This window comes from Aulonocara sp. 'chitande type north' Nkhata Bay, linkage group LG4, assembly GCF_057382095.1.
Source record: "Aulonocara sp. 'chitande type north' Nkhata Bay isolate Kocher_YH1m ecotype deep benthic linkage group LG4, A_spYH_male_GT1.1, whole genome shotgun sequence".
NCBI classification, from domain to species: Eukaryota; Metazoa; Chordata; class Actinopteri; order Cichliformes; family Cichlidae; genus Aulonocara; species Aulonocara sp. 'chitande type north' Nkhata Bay.
In genome coordinates, this window is record NC_141347.1 from 1,854,949 (window position 1) to 1,873,277 (window position 18,329).

Below are 18,329 nucleotides of genomic sequence, written 5' to 3' on the forward strand. Positions count from 1 at the left end.
ACGAGGATAATATGATGAGTGACCAGGATGGATAAAAAATGAGTATTGAAGGAGCAGCTCTAGTTTTGTGGTTTGGAGATAAAGTTGGAGAGGAGAGGTTGCGATAGTCTGGACAACAGATTCTGAATGTGAAGTTTTCAGGTAAAGACCACAGAGAAGATTCATGGGTGTAGTAAAGGAGGACATGCAGAAGATTAATGTTTCAGAAGAGGATGTTAGAATAGATCAACTGTGGTGACCCCTAAAGGGAGCGGTCGGAAGAATCTGGTGATTCCTGGGAAGCTGCAGCATGTCAATAAAAAGACTTGTAAATGAATAGCTTAATTGTTTATTAAAGGTATCACTGTAATGGTTTATTGCAGGCATCTCACATGCAACTGGTGAGGTTTTCTTTAAATGAAAGCTCAATGAAAAGTGAATGAAGGTGACATTTGGCAGCAGGTTTAAAATGTCTTTATCACTTTTAAAGAATCCAAGAACAGCTACAGCAGAAGCAGTTATGGTGGTGGACGTGCAGATTTGTATTCATCACTCACACATTTGTTTACACATTTAATTCAGCTAACCTTACAGCATGACTGGAAACTATCCAAAGATATATATCATAAAAAGCATTAAATCTTATCTCGAGACGTGAAATTTTATGTACTCGAGAAGAACACAGACTCCACCACAGCTACCAGGTTAATTTGTGACTACTCTGATTGCGTTTGAGGCGGGTCTTCAGGGCTAGAAGGTCAATGTAGAGGATCTGATTGAGGACAGCTGACGCACAAAGCAGTCCACCGTGAAGAGCTCCAGCCATGCCATTGCAAAATACGTCCTGACCTGAACACACACAGAAACATCAGGAAATCATTGCACTCAGAGTTTGCATATACTCAAAGAACTAGTTTGTAGTTGCCCATATGGAAAAGCTATATATAAATCTTATCAAGTTTGTATCTGTCTTGTGTGAAACTTGTATGAAAAGCATACAAGAGTGAAAACAGATATAAGATCCCTTGAAAAATTATATAATGAAACTTGTATGTTTTGGATACTTACTAAAACAATATATGAAAGTAATGAGAAAGTGGCCACTTTCATGAGTAAATCATGTAAGTTTTTACTATTTCTTTTCCATATGGGTGAGTTTGTAGAGTAAGATTGTTGGGGCCATTTTTGTTAAATTCTTGGGAATCATACTTTTTTAGCCATTATTGTTATAGTAAGAATATACTTAAGCTAGTTTGCTTTTTAAATCTGTAATTACATTTTTAATTTTGGAAAAATTTTCATTACTGTGGTAACTTTTGGAACCTCCCATTAATTAAGAGCTTAAGAGAACACTGTGGGGTGCGGTGGAAATCTATTTTGTTTATCAAAGGTCCAGTAAGACGACAGGAGGGTTTTAAACGGCCTTTTTTTAACCACTTTTTGAACTTGTGGAATTATATTAAATAATTATATATATTAAAAGTGTAATTATAATAAACTTTCATTTACATCTAAGTTGTAAGAAATTATTTGGTTGATTTTTGGTTCATATTTATATAAGAAATAAATAACATATGTTTTTCAAAGAATCAAGGAAGTGCATTCAGAAACAAACTACCGGTTACCACCCATGGCCTTTTCTTGGAGTATTTTTCTTTTGTTTCTTAAAAGGCTGTGACAAAGATGAATTATTGTCACTGTGTGAGTGAGAATCTTAGTAAGTGTAGATATGGCTGGGGGAATGAGAATCACCTGTTAAATAGAGACCGCTGATGGGAGTCTGTGGTCGTGTCTTAGCAATCACTTCTGGCTTGAAGCGCTCCAGGTTGTGTTCAGCTCCATACATCTCACCTCTTGGAGCACCCAAATAGTGGACGTTTGTTAGAGGGGTTGCAGCATCTACCATTACTACCTGAAAAACATACACGTGTAAATTAATAGAGGATTTATCAATAGAGTTTGGGACTGTGAAATTTCAACTAGTTGTTGTACAAGTTGAGCGGATAATGAAATATACAGAGATGTTAGTGTTGCTTTTTGACAGTTAAATTGTGGACATTAAAAAAACTCAGAGCAGTTCTGTTGTAAAACGACAAAAGCATACATATGACAAGTGATGGAAGCCGGAACATTTTTGGACTTTCCAGCTTGAAAGGGATGACAATGAGCTGAGAACATGGAGCTAACAATGACAAAGTCTTTTTTTTTCTTTAAATTTCTTCAAAGCATAGATGAGAATTCTCCCATGAGGGGTTAGATGTCACAGGGTTCAAATTCAAGCCTTTTCAGTGATTTTCAGCACCTCTACAAGTCCATTTTTAACCCTAAACAGTTTAAAAAAAAAAAAACTAACCCTGACTAAAAAGCAACTTTTGAACAGAAAACTGTTGAGTAATGCACGTTAGCTTAGTTTGCAAACAGATTAAGTTAATTGCATAATTTGACTAAATGTGATAAATCAAATTTAGATCATTAATGAATCAATCAGAATACATTGTCTGTGCAGACCATGAACACATTCACAAGTATCTACACACACCTTGTCTCGCAGGTGAGGGAAGATGGTTAGTGCCCATTCCAGCAGCTCTTGGGCCATACTGTTCTTCAGATCCACGTAGTCCTGTCCCCGTTTCCCAAGCTTGGTCCCCTCCCATTCCTCAAACCATTCATAGCGTGCCATGGTTAACAAAGTCATACAGGACTTACCTGTGAAGAGATAGGAAGAAGAATAAAGGGTACTGTACTACTGTCAAACAGTCAGAGTGGTGCATCAAAGATGCACAGGTGAATTTTGTCCATGCAAATGTGCATCACCTGGATGTCTGATGCTGGCTGTTGGATCTTTAGCAGACGGAAAAGTGATAAACATCATGGGAATGTTTCCCAAAACCTGCTCTCTGCTTAGAGATGAATACTGCTCCATGCTTCTCACACAATGTTTTGTACAAAGACACAAAAGAAAATTTGTTAATTCAATCCATTAAATGTTAAATACACTGCAATGGTGATAAGATAGGGTTGAATTATTATTATTATTATTATTATTATTATTATAAAACACATAAACATGGAAATATTTAGATGGAACACTAGAATGACAAAAAAGTATAGACCCAGATACAATTTTTGACTAGATTTTAGAAGAAATCGGATATGTCTGTGAAGGTTCTCAGTCATCCAGGTCATCGTAGTCAAAGGAGCTTGCAAAGAAAAGCGTCTGGACTTACAGCATACACCACATTGTTAAGTTTGTGTTTTGGCGTTTTGTCTTTCGGGTGAACCAGTTTCTGTCTGAGCGTGTTGCTGGGTCTGAAACAATGTGGTGTATGCTGTACAGTGCAGCGAGGAATGCCCAGACCTCTACATTGGAGAGACCAAACAGCCACTTCACAAGCGCATGGCACAACACAGAAGAGCCACCTCCACAGGACAAGACTCAGCAGTCCATCTGCATCTTAAGGATAAAGGACACTCTTTGAGGATGCCAATGTTCACATTTTGGACAGAGAGGACAGATGGTTTGAAAGAGGAGTGAAAGAAGCCATCTATGTCCACTGTGAGCGACCATCTTTGAACAGAGGCGGGGGTTTACGACACCAACTCTCTGCCATCTATAATCCAGTTTTGAGATCCCTTCCCAGACGCCTTAACGCCCACTCACATCCTGGGCCATCTGACCTCAGGAATTCGCATGATAAGGTGGGGCCAGGTTTCACAATGAACACACCCGAAACTCTGGCTGATTGGGACTCACACCCAGTTTCACACCTTGGCTCAGGCGATTAGAGGATCATCAGGGGGTCCTTTTGTCCCTCTGTGGGGGGTTACTCCCACTAGGTTTATATCTGGGACTCTCCACCATTTGACCTTAGAACTGAAGAAGCTTCTCGGATGAGAGGTGAAACGTCTTCAAGCAACTTAAAGAAGTCCAGACGCTTTTCTTGCAAGCTCCTTTGACAAGAAATCAGATAGAAGTTACAAGTAGAAATAAAGATAAACTACAAAGAGATGAAGGAATGAAAGAAGAGAGGAAAACCTACAGTGAGTCCAAGTCATTGTCTTTATACATCCAGAAGTTATTGGAAACAATGCCTAGCTCCTCTTTGGTTCCATCCAGACCAACAAAGACCAAAAAGGAACCCATGCCATGATGTACCATACTCAACAATGACTGGATCTCTATACAACAGAAAACATATAGAATCTTTAGAGGGCAAAAGACACTTCAGGAAATGCATGACACTCATATCAAATTAAAATCAAAAACAAGTGCAACACATCGACTGTTACCTGGTTTTTCTTGTATATTGTGAGGTAGAAACTTCTGGAAGGTGTTGAAGATTCCAGCATTTGAAATTACAGCAGGGGCAAGAACCTCTATCTCTTCTTGTCCTTTAAGAACCACCACACCTGAAAGATACAAAGTGTTATCCTGATATTATTACTTGGTGGAGATATCGTTTTTGGACATTGGATCACACTTGCTCCTGTTTCTCAGATAATGTAGAGTTGCTTTGGAAAAACAGTAAATCCAAACTTCAGATAACCTGAGACATTAATTTCAAGACAAAGAAATTTCTCAATAAAGTTATCCAGTCTAAAACCATCATGACATTACAAATTTACTACCAATGACCTAATATCTAAGGTGACTAAAATTCTACCAGCAAAACATTTGCCACTAATTGCCACCTCATTTTACTATCTGTAACCACTAAGTAAACAGAGATAACTGCCTTACTTTTAATAATCTGGTCTGACAAATAAGTTTGTCTCACTGGTTGTTGCGGTTTTGTGCAGTAGGATTAAGAATGTGTTGTTCTGAAGAGCTCAGTGAATTAGAGCATGGTACTGTAATGGGATGCCAAGCCATTTCATGAAATTTCTTTCCTCCTAGATATTCCACAATCAACTGTACTTGGGATTTTTGCAAAGTGGAGGAGTTTTGGAACTACAGTAACTAAGCTATGAAGTAACCATATAAATTGCAGAGTATGGTCACTGAGATGTATAATAATGCATAAAACTCTGCTGAATTAGTCACTGCAAAGTTCTTCTGGCATTACAATCAACTCAGAAACTGTGCTTCAGGAGCTTCATGGCTTGAGTTTCCATAGGTGAGCTGCTGTGGGTTTAATGTGTAGATATCCCAGTACTTTTGCCCATATAGCATATACTGACAGGTTGACATTTAATATTGCAAAAGATCTGCTGTAGTTTGCAACAGAAAACATTCAGCAAACTTAGTATACTTTGAGTACATTGTGCAGTCATACAAGTTAGTAATTCAGGCTGTGTCCATTTGGACACTCGGCTAGACCCACAACAAGCCATCAGACTGTCCTCAAAGAATTTGTCAAGAAATTAAACATGAAATATGAAGTTATTTTCTCTCCCCCTGTCCCACTCACCATACGCCTTCCCCTGTTCATTGACAAGGATGCGTTGCACTGGAGCCCTGACTAGGACTGCACCACCTGCTTGCTGAATGACTGGGATGATGTGAAAGGCAAATTCACTTGCGCCCCCGCGTGGATAGTATGCACCACGCTTGTAGTGGTGAAGGAGGAGGGCATTAATGAGAAAGCTGGAGTCTTTAGGAGGGACGCCTTCAAGAGAAGAAGATGAAACAGAACCATGAAGACAATGTACCGTCTGATCTGAGTGGCAATATGCCTTTGTGTGTGTCCAGCACCATAGAACAGGTATGCAGAAAGTGCCTGCAAGTCCTTGCTCTGTGTGAGGTGGGATATTAATTCTGAATGGCTGGTTGTTGCAAGACGAAACACTGAAGATATCCAATGTAATAGGCCAGTCCGGATGAGAAAGTTAACCAACCAGTACGGAACGATCTTCAACATGGCAATAAGTGGCGTCCTCTGTGAACCAAGCTGTAAGAGAGCACACAGTCATATTTATTAATGAGAGCCCTATCTACGCTTTACTTATCTGGCACCATTTATAATACAAGTGCAGTTCAACGGTTTTACTGTTAAGGTGCCAAAATCTATTGAGCAACTCTTCCAAGTTCATCGGGGAAGAGCAGAACTGGTCATCTGATAACAGATTGCTATACTGATTGTATTTCTGGAACTGGATCAGTTAATTGGAGATTTTTGGCTTCTAATAAGTATCCACTATTTTAAGCTACAACCCATTCTGTTTAGCTGATTCATCACATTGTTGGACATGTATACAGTTGCATGTGTGTAAACAAGTAAGTACTGCAAACAAAATAGAGCTCAATGGAAAAAACTCATGCTGGATTTTTTGTATTGATATGGACAGGGTAAGTTGTTAGGAACTGAATGAAACAGATAAAACAGAAAAAATAGTAGTTTGAATTAGATTTCCTAGAGTCTCTTGTTCCTTTTTTGAGAAGTACATATCCAGTGGACAAGCAAGCATTTGATCCTCTTTGAAGCGGTGCCTGTAAAACAAGGTGATAGTCTTGATATCACAAGGAAAGCTAAAATTCCTGCTGCAAGATGTTTGAGGGTTTTTTTATTTTTTGCTTATGCCTTACATTTTAATATACTAGTCCATTGCATAATCCCTGCACCCTTCTTTTTGAGGCATCCACTTCCTTATGATTACCCTTGCTTCTGTCCCTTTTTACCTTCATCAGTCTCATTAATTCATCAATGGCTTCTTCTTCTCCTGGAAACTGATTCTTTAGGCTGACTGCCATTTCAGTCTTCCCTGCATGGACATGGTACTCCCTGAGAATGATGGGAGATTGGAAGATTTATGATGAAAGTGAGGAAAGATGTGGCACTAAAGGTGGGAAATCCAGTTTGTTTCATTTGCAATAGAAAGTTGGCAAAAAAGTTAACGAAAGTCAGGGATACTGAAACAAGTAACAAAATCTGATCTACCTGCGCTGGTCATGCTGACCTAGGATCACTGTATCAAAGTGCTGCTCCAGCCTTGCAAACTGCAGCTGTCCCTCTGTGATCTGATCCAAAGCAACCTTCAACAAGCTGTTCTCATGAAGCTGACCCAGGTAATGGATACCTGGTGGTAACATAATGGGTTTAAATTCACTTGTGCATTTTTTCAAAAATGTAAACAAACAAAAAAGAAAGAAAGCACAAGCAGTGAAACCAAATTAATCTCTCACATTTAGATGAACCAGTTTTTAAGGGTTTCTTAAGAATTTCACGATAAAGGAATCAAGTAACTGTGCAGTCATAAAATGGATAGTACTGCATAATGGGTTACATCACCCATACACAGTGTTGGGGAGTAACTTAATACATGTACCGCCGTTACGTATTTAAAATACAAAATATGAGTAACTGTATTCTGTTACAGTTAACGTTTAAAAAGGTGGTATTCAGAATACAGTTACTTTGTTGAAATAAATGGATTACACGGCGGTATTTTCCTGTTTCATATTGTCGCGGGTCAGGACTGTTTGGGTTTTGTTTGACAGCTATGTTCTGTTGTTCCAGGGGCAGTGTTACAGTTGCCATGGTTACAGGATGACACGCTCTCTCTGCAACTGTGTGTTTCCTGGGTGAGAGAGCGCCTTTTTGTTGTTGTTGTTGTTGTTGTTGTGCTAAGCCAGTGGTTCCCAAACTTTTTTTTGCTGGGCCCCCCTTGTTTTACAAGAAAAATGTTCGCGCCCCCCCCCCCCCCCCCTTCTCGCGCGCGCGCACGCACAAACACATCCTCCAACCACACACACCCATATTTAGCTCCATTTCGGTTTATTTCACACCTTTTCGTAACATTTCGTAAACAATTAAGCAAATACAAGTAATCTGCAAAAAATTACAGGTAGTAATAAAATAAACTACTAACTCTTTTACGCTACGTCCACACCTACATGGATATTTTTGAAAACGCAGCTGTTTCGTCCACACGTAAACGGCGTTTCGAATCACCGAAAACGGAGATTTTTTTAAACTCATTTTTTGCGTTTACGTGTGGACGAGGAATACAGAGTTGGTCACTTAATGTCAAAGGTATGTGCCTTTCTCACGTCACGCTGTATGCACGTTATTTTTTTTACATGAGATAAATTGCAGAATAACAGATAGAGACAAACGACTGTTAATCTGACTATCTGCAGGTTTTACACACTTACATACAGACGGCATGTTACTGTCCCTTGATTTAGAAAGGCAGAGGCCTCACGTGTAATTATTTTACATGTAGTTTTTTTTTTCATGTGTAATAATATTCAACATTGCTATCAATACATTTTTCAAAAAATGCCTCTCTGTGCAAAATGGGTTTAAAAACATAAACAACTGTAGGATCCTGTTTGTCCGCGATTTGAACAGCCCAGCGCTGCTGACACAGGGAAAACCAATTCTGCAGGGGAGACCTACCTTGGCACTTGTGCAGGTGAAACCAAAGGGCAGATATGCTTCACCATATTTTCTAGTCTTTGGCTTAGAATGAAGTTGGTTTGGAAACATATTCAGTGATGCTTCATCTCCTGCTTTGTGTTTCTGTGGGCACCCTGTGCTAGCAGTGTCTAAGCGTTTTGTTTTTTTCTCCCCCCTTTTCATTCTGCGCCCCCCCCTGCAATGGCTCTGCGCGCCCCCCCGGGGGCGGGCCCCACACTTTGGGAAGGTCTGTGCTAAGCCATGCCGAGCAGTTGGGTTATCGGCCGTGCGTTTCTGTTGGAAAATGAACGGCTGTGATCCCTGGCAACTCGGGGAAGCAAGACTAAATGACACCTCTGTCTCCTCCTTGTCTGAGCTAGCCACAACATGTATAATACACAGAGGTATTTTCCTGTTTCATATGTTGGGCTACACCCTCTCTATTTTTGGTAATTCCACGCCAGTGGAAACCCCCAAAAAACACGCATTAAGAGGCTCTAATGCCTTTGTCTCAATCTTGTGTCTCATAATGATGTGAAGAAATATTTTTTAAAATGATTTAATATGAAGGCAATAGGCAGAACGCTACCCTAAAGAATGTAGCCTCATGGGCAGTGTAGTCCGTGCTGCAGGGACTGCCATACCTGTTATTTGTCTGTGAGCCCGAGGAGGGAGAAAAATGAGAGTGGAAAAGTATGAGCTGTCACCGAGAAACAGGAGATGGAAGCATGTAAATATAATAATAACCACTGCAGCCAAGAAGAGTGCCTGACGAGCCTAGTTGTAAGTACGCTATTAAGACTCGACTGTACCCGTGTTCATGTTTTCTCCGAAACAATAAGTTCCGTTGGAGCAGTCTTTCAACGCCTCTCGCCGTCTCTCACCTCTCTCTGTCTCTCGCAAGCAAACTTGACCCAGACAACAAAGTAAAGCTATTTTTCGGCTACGAGCCCGACACGGAACCCGACGTATTAGCCAGAGGTCCCTTTACTACGGTTCGGAGCTGTGGACCTTAAGTAACAGTAATAAATCACATTCATGTAGTTGTAAAAAGCATGACAATATATTAAGTAATCCAAAGTATTCAGAATACGTTACTCTCATTGAGTAACGTAACGGAATACGTTACAAAATGCATTTTGGGGCATGTATTCTGTAATCTGTAATGGAATACATTTTAAAAGTAACCTTTCCCAACACTGCCCATACATTAAATAAACATGTTTAATCTACTTGGACTGAATTATGTGTCATGAATGTTTAAAGCAATTAAATATATTTTGACTAGTGCTGTCAGCGTTAATCTCGTTAAAATGACGTTAACTCCATAACCATTAAAGCGGGGGCTGCACAGCGTTAACACGTGTAGAATGTTTAGCTTATTTTAGAGTTTAGAAATGTGTTAACCTAGAATGTAGAACTATTGTAGAGACACTGCCCTTAATATAATAAAGGCCTCACTGTGTCGTGAACTTAGGAGTAGATTGTAGGAGACCCCTCCCCCACTTGAACTGTGAAAGTAAAACAGAGAGGAGTTAATGCTGAGTGGAATTTCCCCAGAGGATGTTTGGGTGGGGGTCTCAACATTTGTAACTGGATAACTGTGGTCTGGAAGGGAGATGGGTTTTATGACCTCTAGGGAGTCACCTAAACCCACAGTGTTTTAACTGTCACGCACACACATCCACACGCACACTCACTCATGTGCACACACATACACACAGGTATGCGTACACAGTCACACACGAGCACTCACATAGACACGCGGGAACGCGCACATGTAGGCATTCATGTGCTCGTGCACATAGATACAGACACAGAGTTTGCAGCACACCGTGGGGGTTTTTATGATAGGGTCGCCCCTACAAAACTGTATTTCACAGACAAAGGAGTGTAGATTTTGCAGAGGGGCACTGGCCTGGCAAGTCTTCCCTTCTAGAAGATGCATGCTTAAATGAGGGTAAATGAAGATGAGTAAAGATGAGTAAAGATGAATAAAGATGAATAAAGGTTTTGTGAAAATGAGTCCGGTGCCATCTCTGGATGCTCGAGGAATAAAAAGAACCGGGGTAAAACTGATTACGCAACACACGTTAACAAGCTAACTGTGCTAACGCGTTGACGCAGTGCAGCTCCATGCACGGGGCGATCCGCGTTAACTAGCTAACGGAGATTTGCAGCATTAATGCAGTTATGGCATTAATGTCATTTTAACCAGATTAACGCTGACAGCACTAGTTTTGACATTTTTGGTCTCTATAACAAGATGAATTCTCAAATTGGGATCTCTATTATTATTTATTTCCATTCATTCACAACATGTAACAAGTTTCAGATAAATAATATTAAATTATGTAAACATCCCTGTGTGCATAATATACTTGGAAATTGTCAGGGTCCTGGGTGTGACCCAGTGTTTTGTGTGTTTGTAATCTATCCCAGTATTTATTGTTGTCTGTGTGTAGAAAAGCCTGTGTTAGTGTGAACTACATTACCCAGCAGCCTCTGGGCAGTGATGGGATTCATGGGACTTCTGAGCTAGATGGTCTTCGTTTGTTCCTGGGCTAACGATTGAGGAGAGAGCTGCTTGGAAGGGAAGCAAATAGCCCATCCTGTATTTGTTGGGAATGGTGTGCGTCACATAAACGTGAGTTAATGTTCCATGCTTAAGATGGTTACACTGCTACTTGTGTGTATTGGTTTTAGTTACCTTTAGTATATGTGCTAGTTAGTGTTAGCTATGGCAGCCCAGTTATTTGATTGTTTTGGGCTTGTTACAGCTTTGTTTGTTCCCTCTGTCAATTTATGTGAATTTGTATACTGTAATATCACTGTATTATGTAGTGGCTAAGTAGGGGCTGTTTACTAAGTGCATCAGTGTAAATAGGTCATCTCTTGTGTTGGAGTGCCCTCTTGTGGCGCCTTTTGGGTAGTGCCTTAGTAAACCTGAACCCTGTAAGAAGTGGTATCAGACTGATTTGTAGTGGAGGAATTTGTTGCCAGTTTTCTTAATCTTTAATCTGTATTCATGTTGTAATGCATACCCTGTTCTTAATCATAGAAACCACACCATATCACCTCTCCACATCCTCCTACTGTATGCCATACCTCCCTGTACCATCCATCTGACCGCCAATAAACTCCACCTGTGGTAATCTAATCCCTGGATGTCAGCCTCTCCTTCTGACCGAGGATAGTTACTATTGCAGCACCACCCAGCATTAAACTGACGTACACCATTCTGTACTAATCCCTGAACGATTACCGGCCAGTTGCACTGACCTCGGTAGTAATGAAGGTGTTTGAGAGGCTGCTGAAGAACATCATCTCCTCCTCCATCCCAGACACCACAGATCCGCTGCAGTTCGCCTACAGATCCAACAGATCCACAGAGGATGCCATCGCCCACGTCCTACACACCACTCTCAGCCACGTGGACAAGAAACAGGGTAACTATGTGCGAATGCTGTTTGTTGATTACAGTTCAGCGTTTAACACAATAGTGCCCTGCAGACTGTTCACAAAGCTGAGGGATCTGGGACTTAACAGCCGTCTGTGTGCATGGGTGTTGGACTTCCTCACTGGCAGAACTCAGGTGGTGAGGGTGGGCAGGTGCTTCTCCAACAGCATCACCATCAACACAGGAGCACCTCAGGGATGTGTCCTCTCGCCACTGCTCTACTCCCTCTACACTTCAGACTGTGTGGCCACCCATGGCTCCAACACCATTGTGAAGTTTGCTGACGACACAGTGGTGTTGGGTGCCATCTCCAACAACGATGAGGCGGCCTACATGGATGAAGTGAAGAATCTGGCATCGTGGTGCCAGGACAACCACCTCCAGCTGAACGTCAGCAAGACCAAGGAGCTGGTGGTGGACTTCAGAAGGGGTCAGCACAGAGACTACAAGCCCATCATCATCAATGGAGCTCCAGTGGAGAGGGTGCAGTCCTTCAAGTATCTTGGTGTCCACATCTCCTCAGACCTGACATGGGCTGCCCACATTCAGGTCCAGACCAAAAAGGCTAGGCAGCGCCTGTATCACCTACGACAACTGAGGAAGTTCAGGGTCTCTCCAAAGATCCTCAGGATTTTCTATACAGGCGCTGTGGAGAGCATCCTCACACAGAACATGACATCGTGGTTTGGGAACAGCTGTGTGAAGGACCAAAAAGCTCTCCAGAGAGTGATCCGTACAGCAGAACGCTGCTGCAGGATTGCTCTCCCCCCGCTTCAGGACACCTACACCAGGAGATACCGGACTAGAGCAGCGCAGATACTGAAGGACCCGTCCCATCCTGGCAACAAACTGTTCCAACTTCTGCAATGTGGTAGAAGGTTCCGCATCTTCCGGGCAAGGACAGAGAGACTCAAGAGGAGCTTCTATCCCCAAGCCATCCGTGCCCTAAACACACACACCCGCCCTCTCACATCATCTATAATTGACTGAGTCAGGACTCTTCCAGACACTAAACCAAGGCACAATGTACATTTCAATTCCTTTAATTTTAAATATGTTTATATTGTCTATCCTGTAAAATAGTCAGATGTCTATTCATATTAATGTACAGAATTCACCTGCTTGCTGCTACTACTGCACATTCACCCAGTGTATATACTATATGTCTGTATATATATATATAATGTTCTTCCTCTACACCCCCCCCCCCCATTTTTGCACATGTCGAGGAGCATGTCAGGCTACATTTCACTGTGTGTTATACTTGTATAACTATGCATGTGACAAATAAAGAACCTTGAACCTTGAACCTTGTACGCTGTGCCTCCCTTATGTTTGGTCTCTGTGCTTCTCAGTTGCTCTGTCTCCCCTGTCAGTTGTATCCCCTAGTCAAGTCCGCATCTCATTGTTACATTTCCTCTTTTACTTTGAAGGTCTGTGTCCTACATGAATGTATTGAATTTCACTTCTTGTCATGTCTGATTTCTCAAAGCTGTGCTCTCCTCCTGTGTCTCATTCCCCTCATTATTCCCCAGTGTATTTAAGCCCTGTGTTTCGCTGTGTCAGTGTTGCTTTTTCCCCTCATGGCTGTGTTTCTCTGTGTGTTTCCCGGCGAGTTTAGTTTATTCTTTCTCAGTTTAGTTTAGTTTTGTGTTGTATGCCTTTTCGTTTGCCTGCAATAAAGCTGTGGTTTTTGAGTTCATCCTTCATATCTGAGATTGCATTTTGGGTCTAACTCCTGCCTGCACACAGCCGAATGTTGACAGAAATATTCACCACTGACAAGTTCATGCCATAAACCCTGTTCTTGAAAAACATCCTATTAATGGTAATGTACTTTACTGAATAACAATCCTCATGGTTCTGATAGTAAATAAAATTTAATTTTTATAATCATTTTAAATTTGGATTTAAAAAAAATATATAAATGAATGTGAAATTTGACCATAGCTAATTTTAAGATGTGTTGAACTCAACAAGAGAGCATATGAGATTAGGCTTAAAACTCCAGCTATAAATTTGAGCATTTTAGCAGTTTGTCTTGTCGGTTTTAAAGATATATTGTTGTGAGTTTTATTTTGTGGACTGGTGTGTGTTTCCTTCAGCAGCTTACCCACATCAAACTCAAATCCTTTATTTTGGAAGGTGTGTGTGCACCCTCCTGCTTGGTCATGCTGCTCCAGAACTACAACCTTCTTCCCAGCTTTGGACAAAAGTGCTGCTGCCGTCAAACCTCCTATGCCACTGCCAATCACCACTGCGTCCAGATCAGCAGGAACACGGTCCACACGAAATCCTGTGGGGGAAACATTTCAAATCAGCCTGATGGAGGATTGTGAGGGTTTCTAGACACACGAGACAGAAACAGAGGTTTCTGATGGCAATGCAACCTCCACAGAAAGATCCACTTCAGATGTTTGTATAGCTAGATCTAGAAAAACAAATAGGGGTTGACACAAAATTTCAATTTACATGTAAATATGAAATTCTTTATGAATAACAGCTATGAAGTTGTGTGTATTAAATTATTTATTTTCTATTCTAAAAATACATTTTCTTCAGAAGCTAAAAAATGACAAGAAAATGTAAGAAAACACTGGTGATTTGAGCTGTGGTAACTAAACGAAAAGCTTAATGTTTAGTGTAATTAACACTACAGCTGAGGTCAAAGGGAATGGCATTGTACTTGAGCTGTGGTAACGCACAAATTTCCTCGTCGTGGGATCAACAAAGTCTTATCTTAAATTTGCAGGTGTTGCTCATAAACCAAAATACTGACAAACTGATCCATTGACTATCAACATTAATAGGAAAATTAGTACTTCTTCTCAGTTTTAAGGATTTATTATGACTAGCACAAGTAAGAAGTCTTGATTAGCAGAGTTTTACAAATTCCTCATTCCTTAAATAAAAACTGAGTAAAAACTAAGCATCAAGTAGTCACCAAATTGAGCACTGCTCCCATGCATACATTACCTCTCTTCAGCCTGGCATCCCTGAGTTTGCTGTCAGCGACAAGGGGTCCGGGTGGTCTCAGGCACGACTCACTAAATACCTTGTAGCGTTGCCCCACTATCAAAAAGAAAATGACAATAACCGCCAGCAGCACGCAGCTGAATAGACCAAGCAGCCACCACCACATACTAGCTGAAGGGAGCTTTGCACCTTCTACACTGACAACAGGAGAGAGATCAGAGGTAAGAACGAAGCAGTGAGGAGATCAAATGGGAAGCTTTCCAACCGGGCTGTAGAGGAGAAGACCCAATGAAAAATGAAAACTTTGTTGTTTCTTATAGTCATGAAGTAACAAGCACATAACATGTGACATTATGTGAAATCATACCACAGAATTACAGGAGTGGGAAATGAATTTTCCACAGTAGGCGAGCACTGGCACAGAATAGAGGGCTGGTTGTATGTGTGTGATATCCACATCCAAAAAAGGACTTTTATTTACAGCTATGTGACTGTTTAGCTTAGATCACTGCAGTTCTGCTTTATGATTGTGAACAAAAACGCTTTGAGAGATAAAATGCAGTGACTGAAGTTCTTAGTCCTCTGGGAAATATGTAAAGGTTACAAATTCAGAGGGCAATATTATACACTGTGAATAGACCGCTGAGCAGCAAAGTTGCTCATACAGCAAAGTATGATACATGTGATGAACAAAATTGGAATTAGAAAACCAGTTATAATGTAACCAGGCAGAAATATAATTCATATATTAGATTTGTGTGCAGACTTTATTCCAGGATATTTTATTATTTGGAAGATTTTTTTATTTTGAAGGCTCTGCTGAGAAGTCCTGTTCTGGTTTCTTGTGACATTCTTGTATCTTTGGTTTCACTTTTTACTGAAAGTGGAGATAATTTATCTGAATTTCAGGAGCAGGACCACACCTCATAAACTACTCTCACGGCTCTGCATCGATGCATGCCTCCTGAACCTTCATAACGCTCAATCATTACTACTTCACAAGGATCCCTTCTTTGAAGATCTACTCGGCCTCGGATCTGCTCCCAGGCCCCTCTGAGGCCTTCCTCAAACCACAGCATCAGTTTATGATTCTTCATTCACTATTGTCAAAACTAAATGTGGATGTGGTCCCAGCTAATGAAAGAGCAACACGTTTCTGTTTTGTGATTCTGTGTTTTGGTACTTGTTGGCTAAGTGCACAGTGGGGTTTTCCCTGACTGTTCTTTGTGCCAAAAGGCAGAAACACAGTTCAGAGTACTCACCTGGCCTTTTTGGAATCACTGGATGGGATGTGTGTGTGTGTGTGTGTGTGTGTGTGTGTGTGTGTGTGTGTGTGTGTGTGTGTGTGTATGTATGTATGTATGTATGTATGTATATATATATATATATATATATATATATATATATATATATATATATATATATATATATATATATATGGAGCTTGGAACGCCATAACCAAGTGGCTGGCATAGTGTACAGGAACATCTGTGCCGAGTATAACCTGGAAGTCCCGAGGTCAAAATGGGAGATGCCCCCAAGCGTGGTGTAGAATGACCGAGCTAAGATCCTGTGGGACTTTCAGATACAGACGAACAAAATGGTGGTGGCTAACCAACCGGACATAGTGGTGGTAGACAAACATGAGAAGACAGCCGTAGTGATCGATGTAGCGGTTCCGAATGACAGCAACATCAGGAAGAAGGAACACGAGAAGCTGGAGAAATACCAAGGGCTCAGAGAAGAGCTCGAGAGGATGTGGAGGGTGAAGGTGACTGTGGTCCCCGTGGTAATCAGAACACTAGGTGCAGTGACTCCCAAGCTAGGCGAGTGGCTCCAGCAGATCCCGGGAACAACATCGGAGATCTCTGTCCAGAAGAGCGCAGTCCTGGGAACAGCTAAGATACTGCGCAGGACCTTCAAGCTCCCGGGCATCTGGTAGAGGACCCGAGCTTGAAGGATAAACCGCCCACAGGGGCGAGCGGGAATTTTTATTTTAATAAATACATGTGGCATTATAATGAATATCAAAGTCCAGACCATATTGAGAACAGGCCTTCGGGCCAGCACTATATGGGGAGAAGCTCGCTAATTCATCTGCATATATCAAATGGTTAAATATGGTCTTATCAACTACACAACCTGTCACACAGTAATCTAACAGCTTTGAGAAATTATCCATATAAACATTAAAAAAAATAAAGATAAATACTCCCCTGTCTAACCCCATTCCCTGCATAAAATTTGGCAGACATGCAGTTACCTCATTTTATGCGCATAGACTGATGAGCATACCAGAAGGACAGAATTCTTACCCAAGATTTAGGAACCCCTCTGCTGTATAACTTATAAACTAGCTTTTCATGATTTACACCAGGGGTGTCAAACTCAAATACACAGTGGGCCAAAATTCAAAACTGGAACAAAGTCGCGGGCTAACGTTAATATTTATTGAAATATATTTATTCCTTCAGATATAAGAATGAATCTTTTCTTATGGACTCAAACACGTTTTGCTGAAAAACTGAATATGGAACAAGCAAAGCTTAATACTAAACAATATATATATTAGCTGTATAATACCAGTAGGCCAGCTCTAATAGTAATTTGGTATGGCTTCACGGGCCAAATGTAATTAGGCTGCGGACCAGAGTTTGACACCTATGATTTACACATCAATCACTAGGGGCATCAACTAAGCACATAATTATGTTCCCTCTAAGCAGTGCGCGTGAGCAATCACGCACTGCTGACACTGTCTCCCCACACAGAAAATCTGCGCTGCGCACACACACACACACACACACACACACACACACACACACACACACACACACACACACACACAAAATCCAGCCTGAATTGGAATTAAAGTAAATACAAGTATTTATTTTATTTCGCTAATTTTCTGTGTGCAGCGACTGTGTCAGCAGTGCACGATTGCTCACACGCTCAGCTTGGAAGGAACAGATCCAGGATTTCCTTCAGGGCAAAAATACACATATCTGTACTTAGATTTAAACCCAAACTGTTATCGGACAAACTTTTACTTGTGTTTAAAATGATATTTTCAAGGACTTTGGATAACATGCTAGATAACGCTGTAGCTCGATAATTATTCTTGCTGTTTATTTTTCTAACATGACAGCAATAATTGAATCTGGGAGAATCACACGAACTATGAACCCTGTGAAACAAATAGCAAGCAAATGTTTCAAATGTTCAGCAGATATCGTGTCCATCCCACGTGCTTTACTGTCTTTTAATGTTCTAATTGCATCATAAATTTCTATTCATGACATTACATCTTCCTTATTATCGATTTCATCCACGGCAGAAATTGAACTTTTGGTTAATTAGAAAGAAGAGTTAAATAGATCACCGTAATGTTTCTGCCACATTCAAGTAATTTTCTCAGACCACCAACACCATCAATATTAGCTGGTAAGGAAGTCTTAACACTATTCATTGTTTTCATGTCTTTCCAGAATTCCTTTACCAAACGTATCTCCAATTTCTTAGCAAGGGAGTCTGCCCTCATTGTATCTTTATTCATTTTAATAAAACATAGC

At 40.9% G+C, this 18,329-nt stretch overlaps 1 protein-coding gene across 1 annotated transcript; it reads right to left on the reverse strand.

Moving 5' to 3' along the window:
- Window positions 1-344: 344 nt before the first annotated feature.
- On the reverse strand, window positions 345-15,007 carry LOC147331690 (all-trans-retinol 13,14-reductase-like). Its single transcript, XM_086290498.1, has 12 exons — window positions 14,758-15,007; window positions 13,895-14,077; window positions 6,858-6,996; window positions 6,599-6,701; window positions 5,675-5,870; window positions 5,391-5,588; window positions 4,270-4,389; window positions 4,020-4,158; window positions 2,794-2,903; window positions 2,519-2,685; window positions 1,732-1,891; window positions 345-828 (listed from the first exon to the last, which is right to left on the reverse strand). Exons 1-12 carry the CDS (start codon window positions 14,921-14,923, stop codon window positions 677-679), a joined length of 1,833 nt encoding a protein of 610 aa, XP_086146624.1. The 5' UTR covers window positions 14,924-15,007; the 3' UTR covers window positions 345-676.
- Between the last annotated feature and the right edge of the window lie 3,322 nt (window positions 15,008-18,329).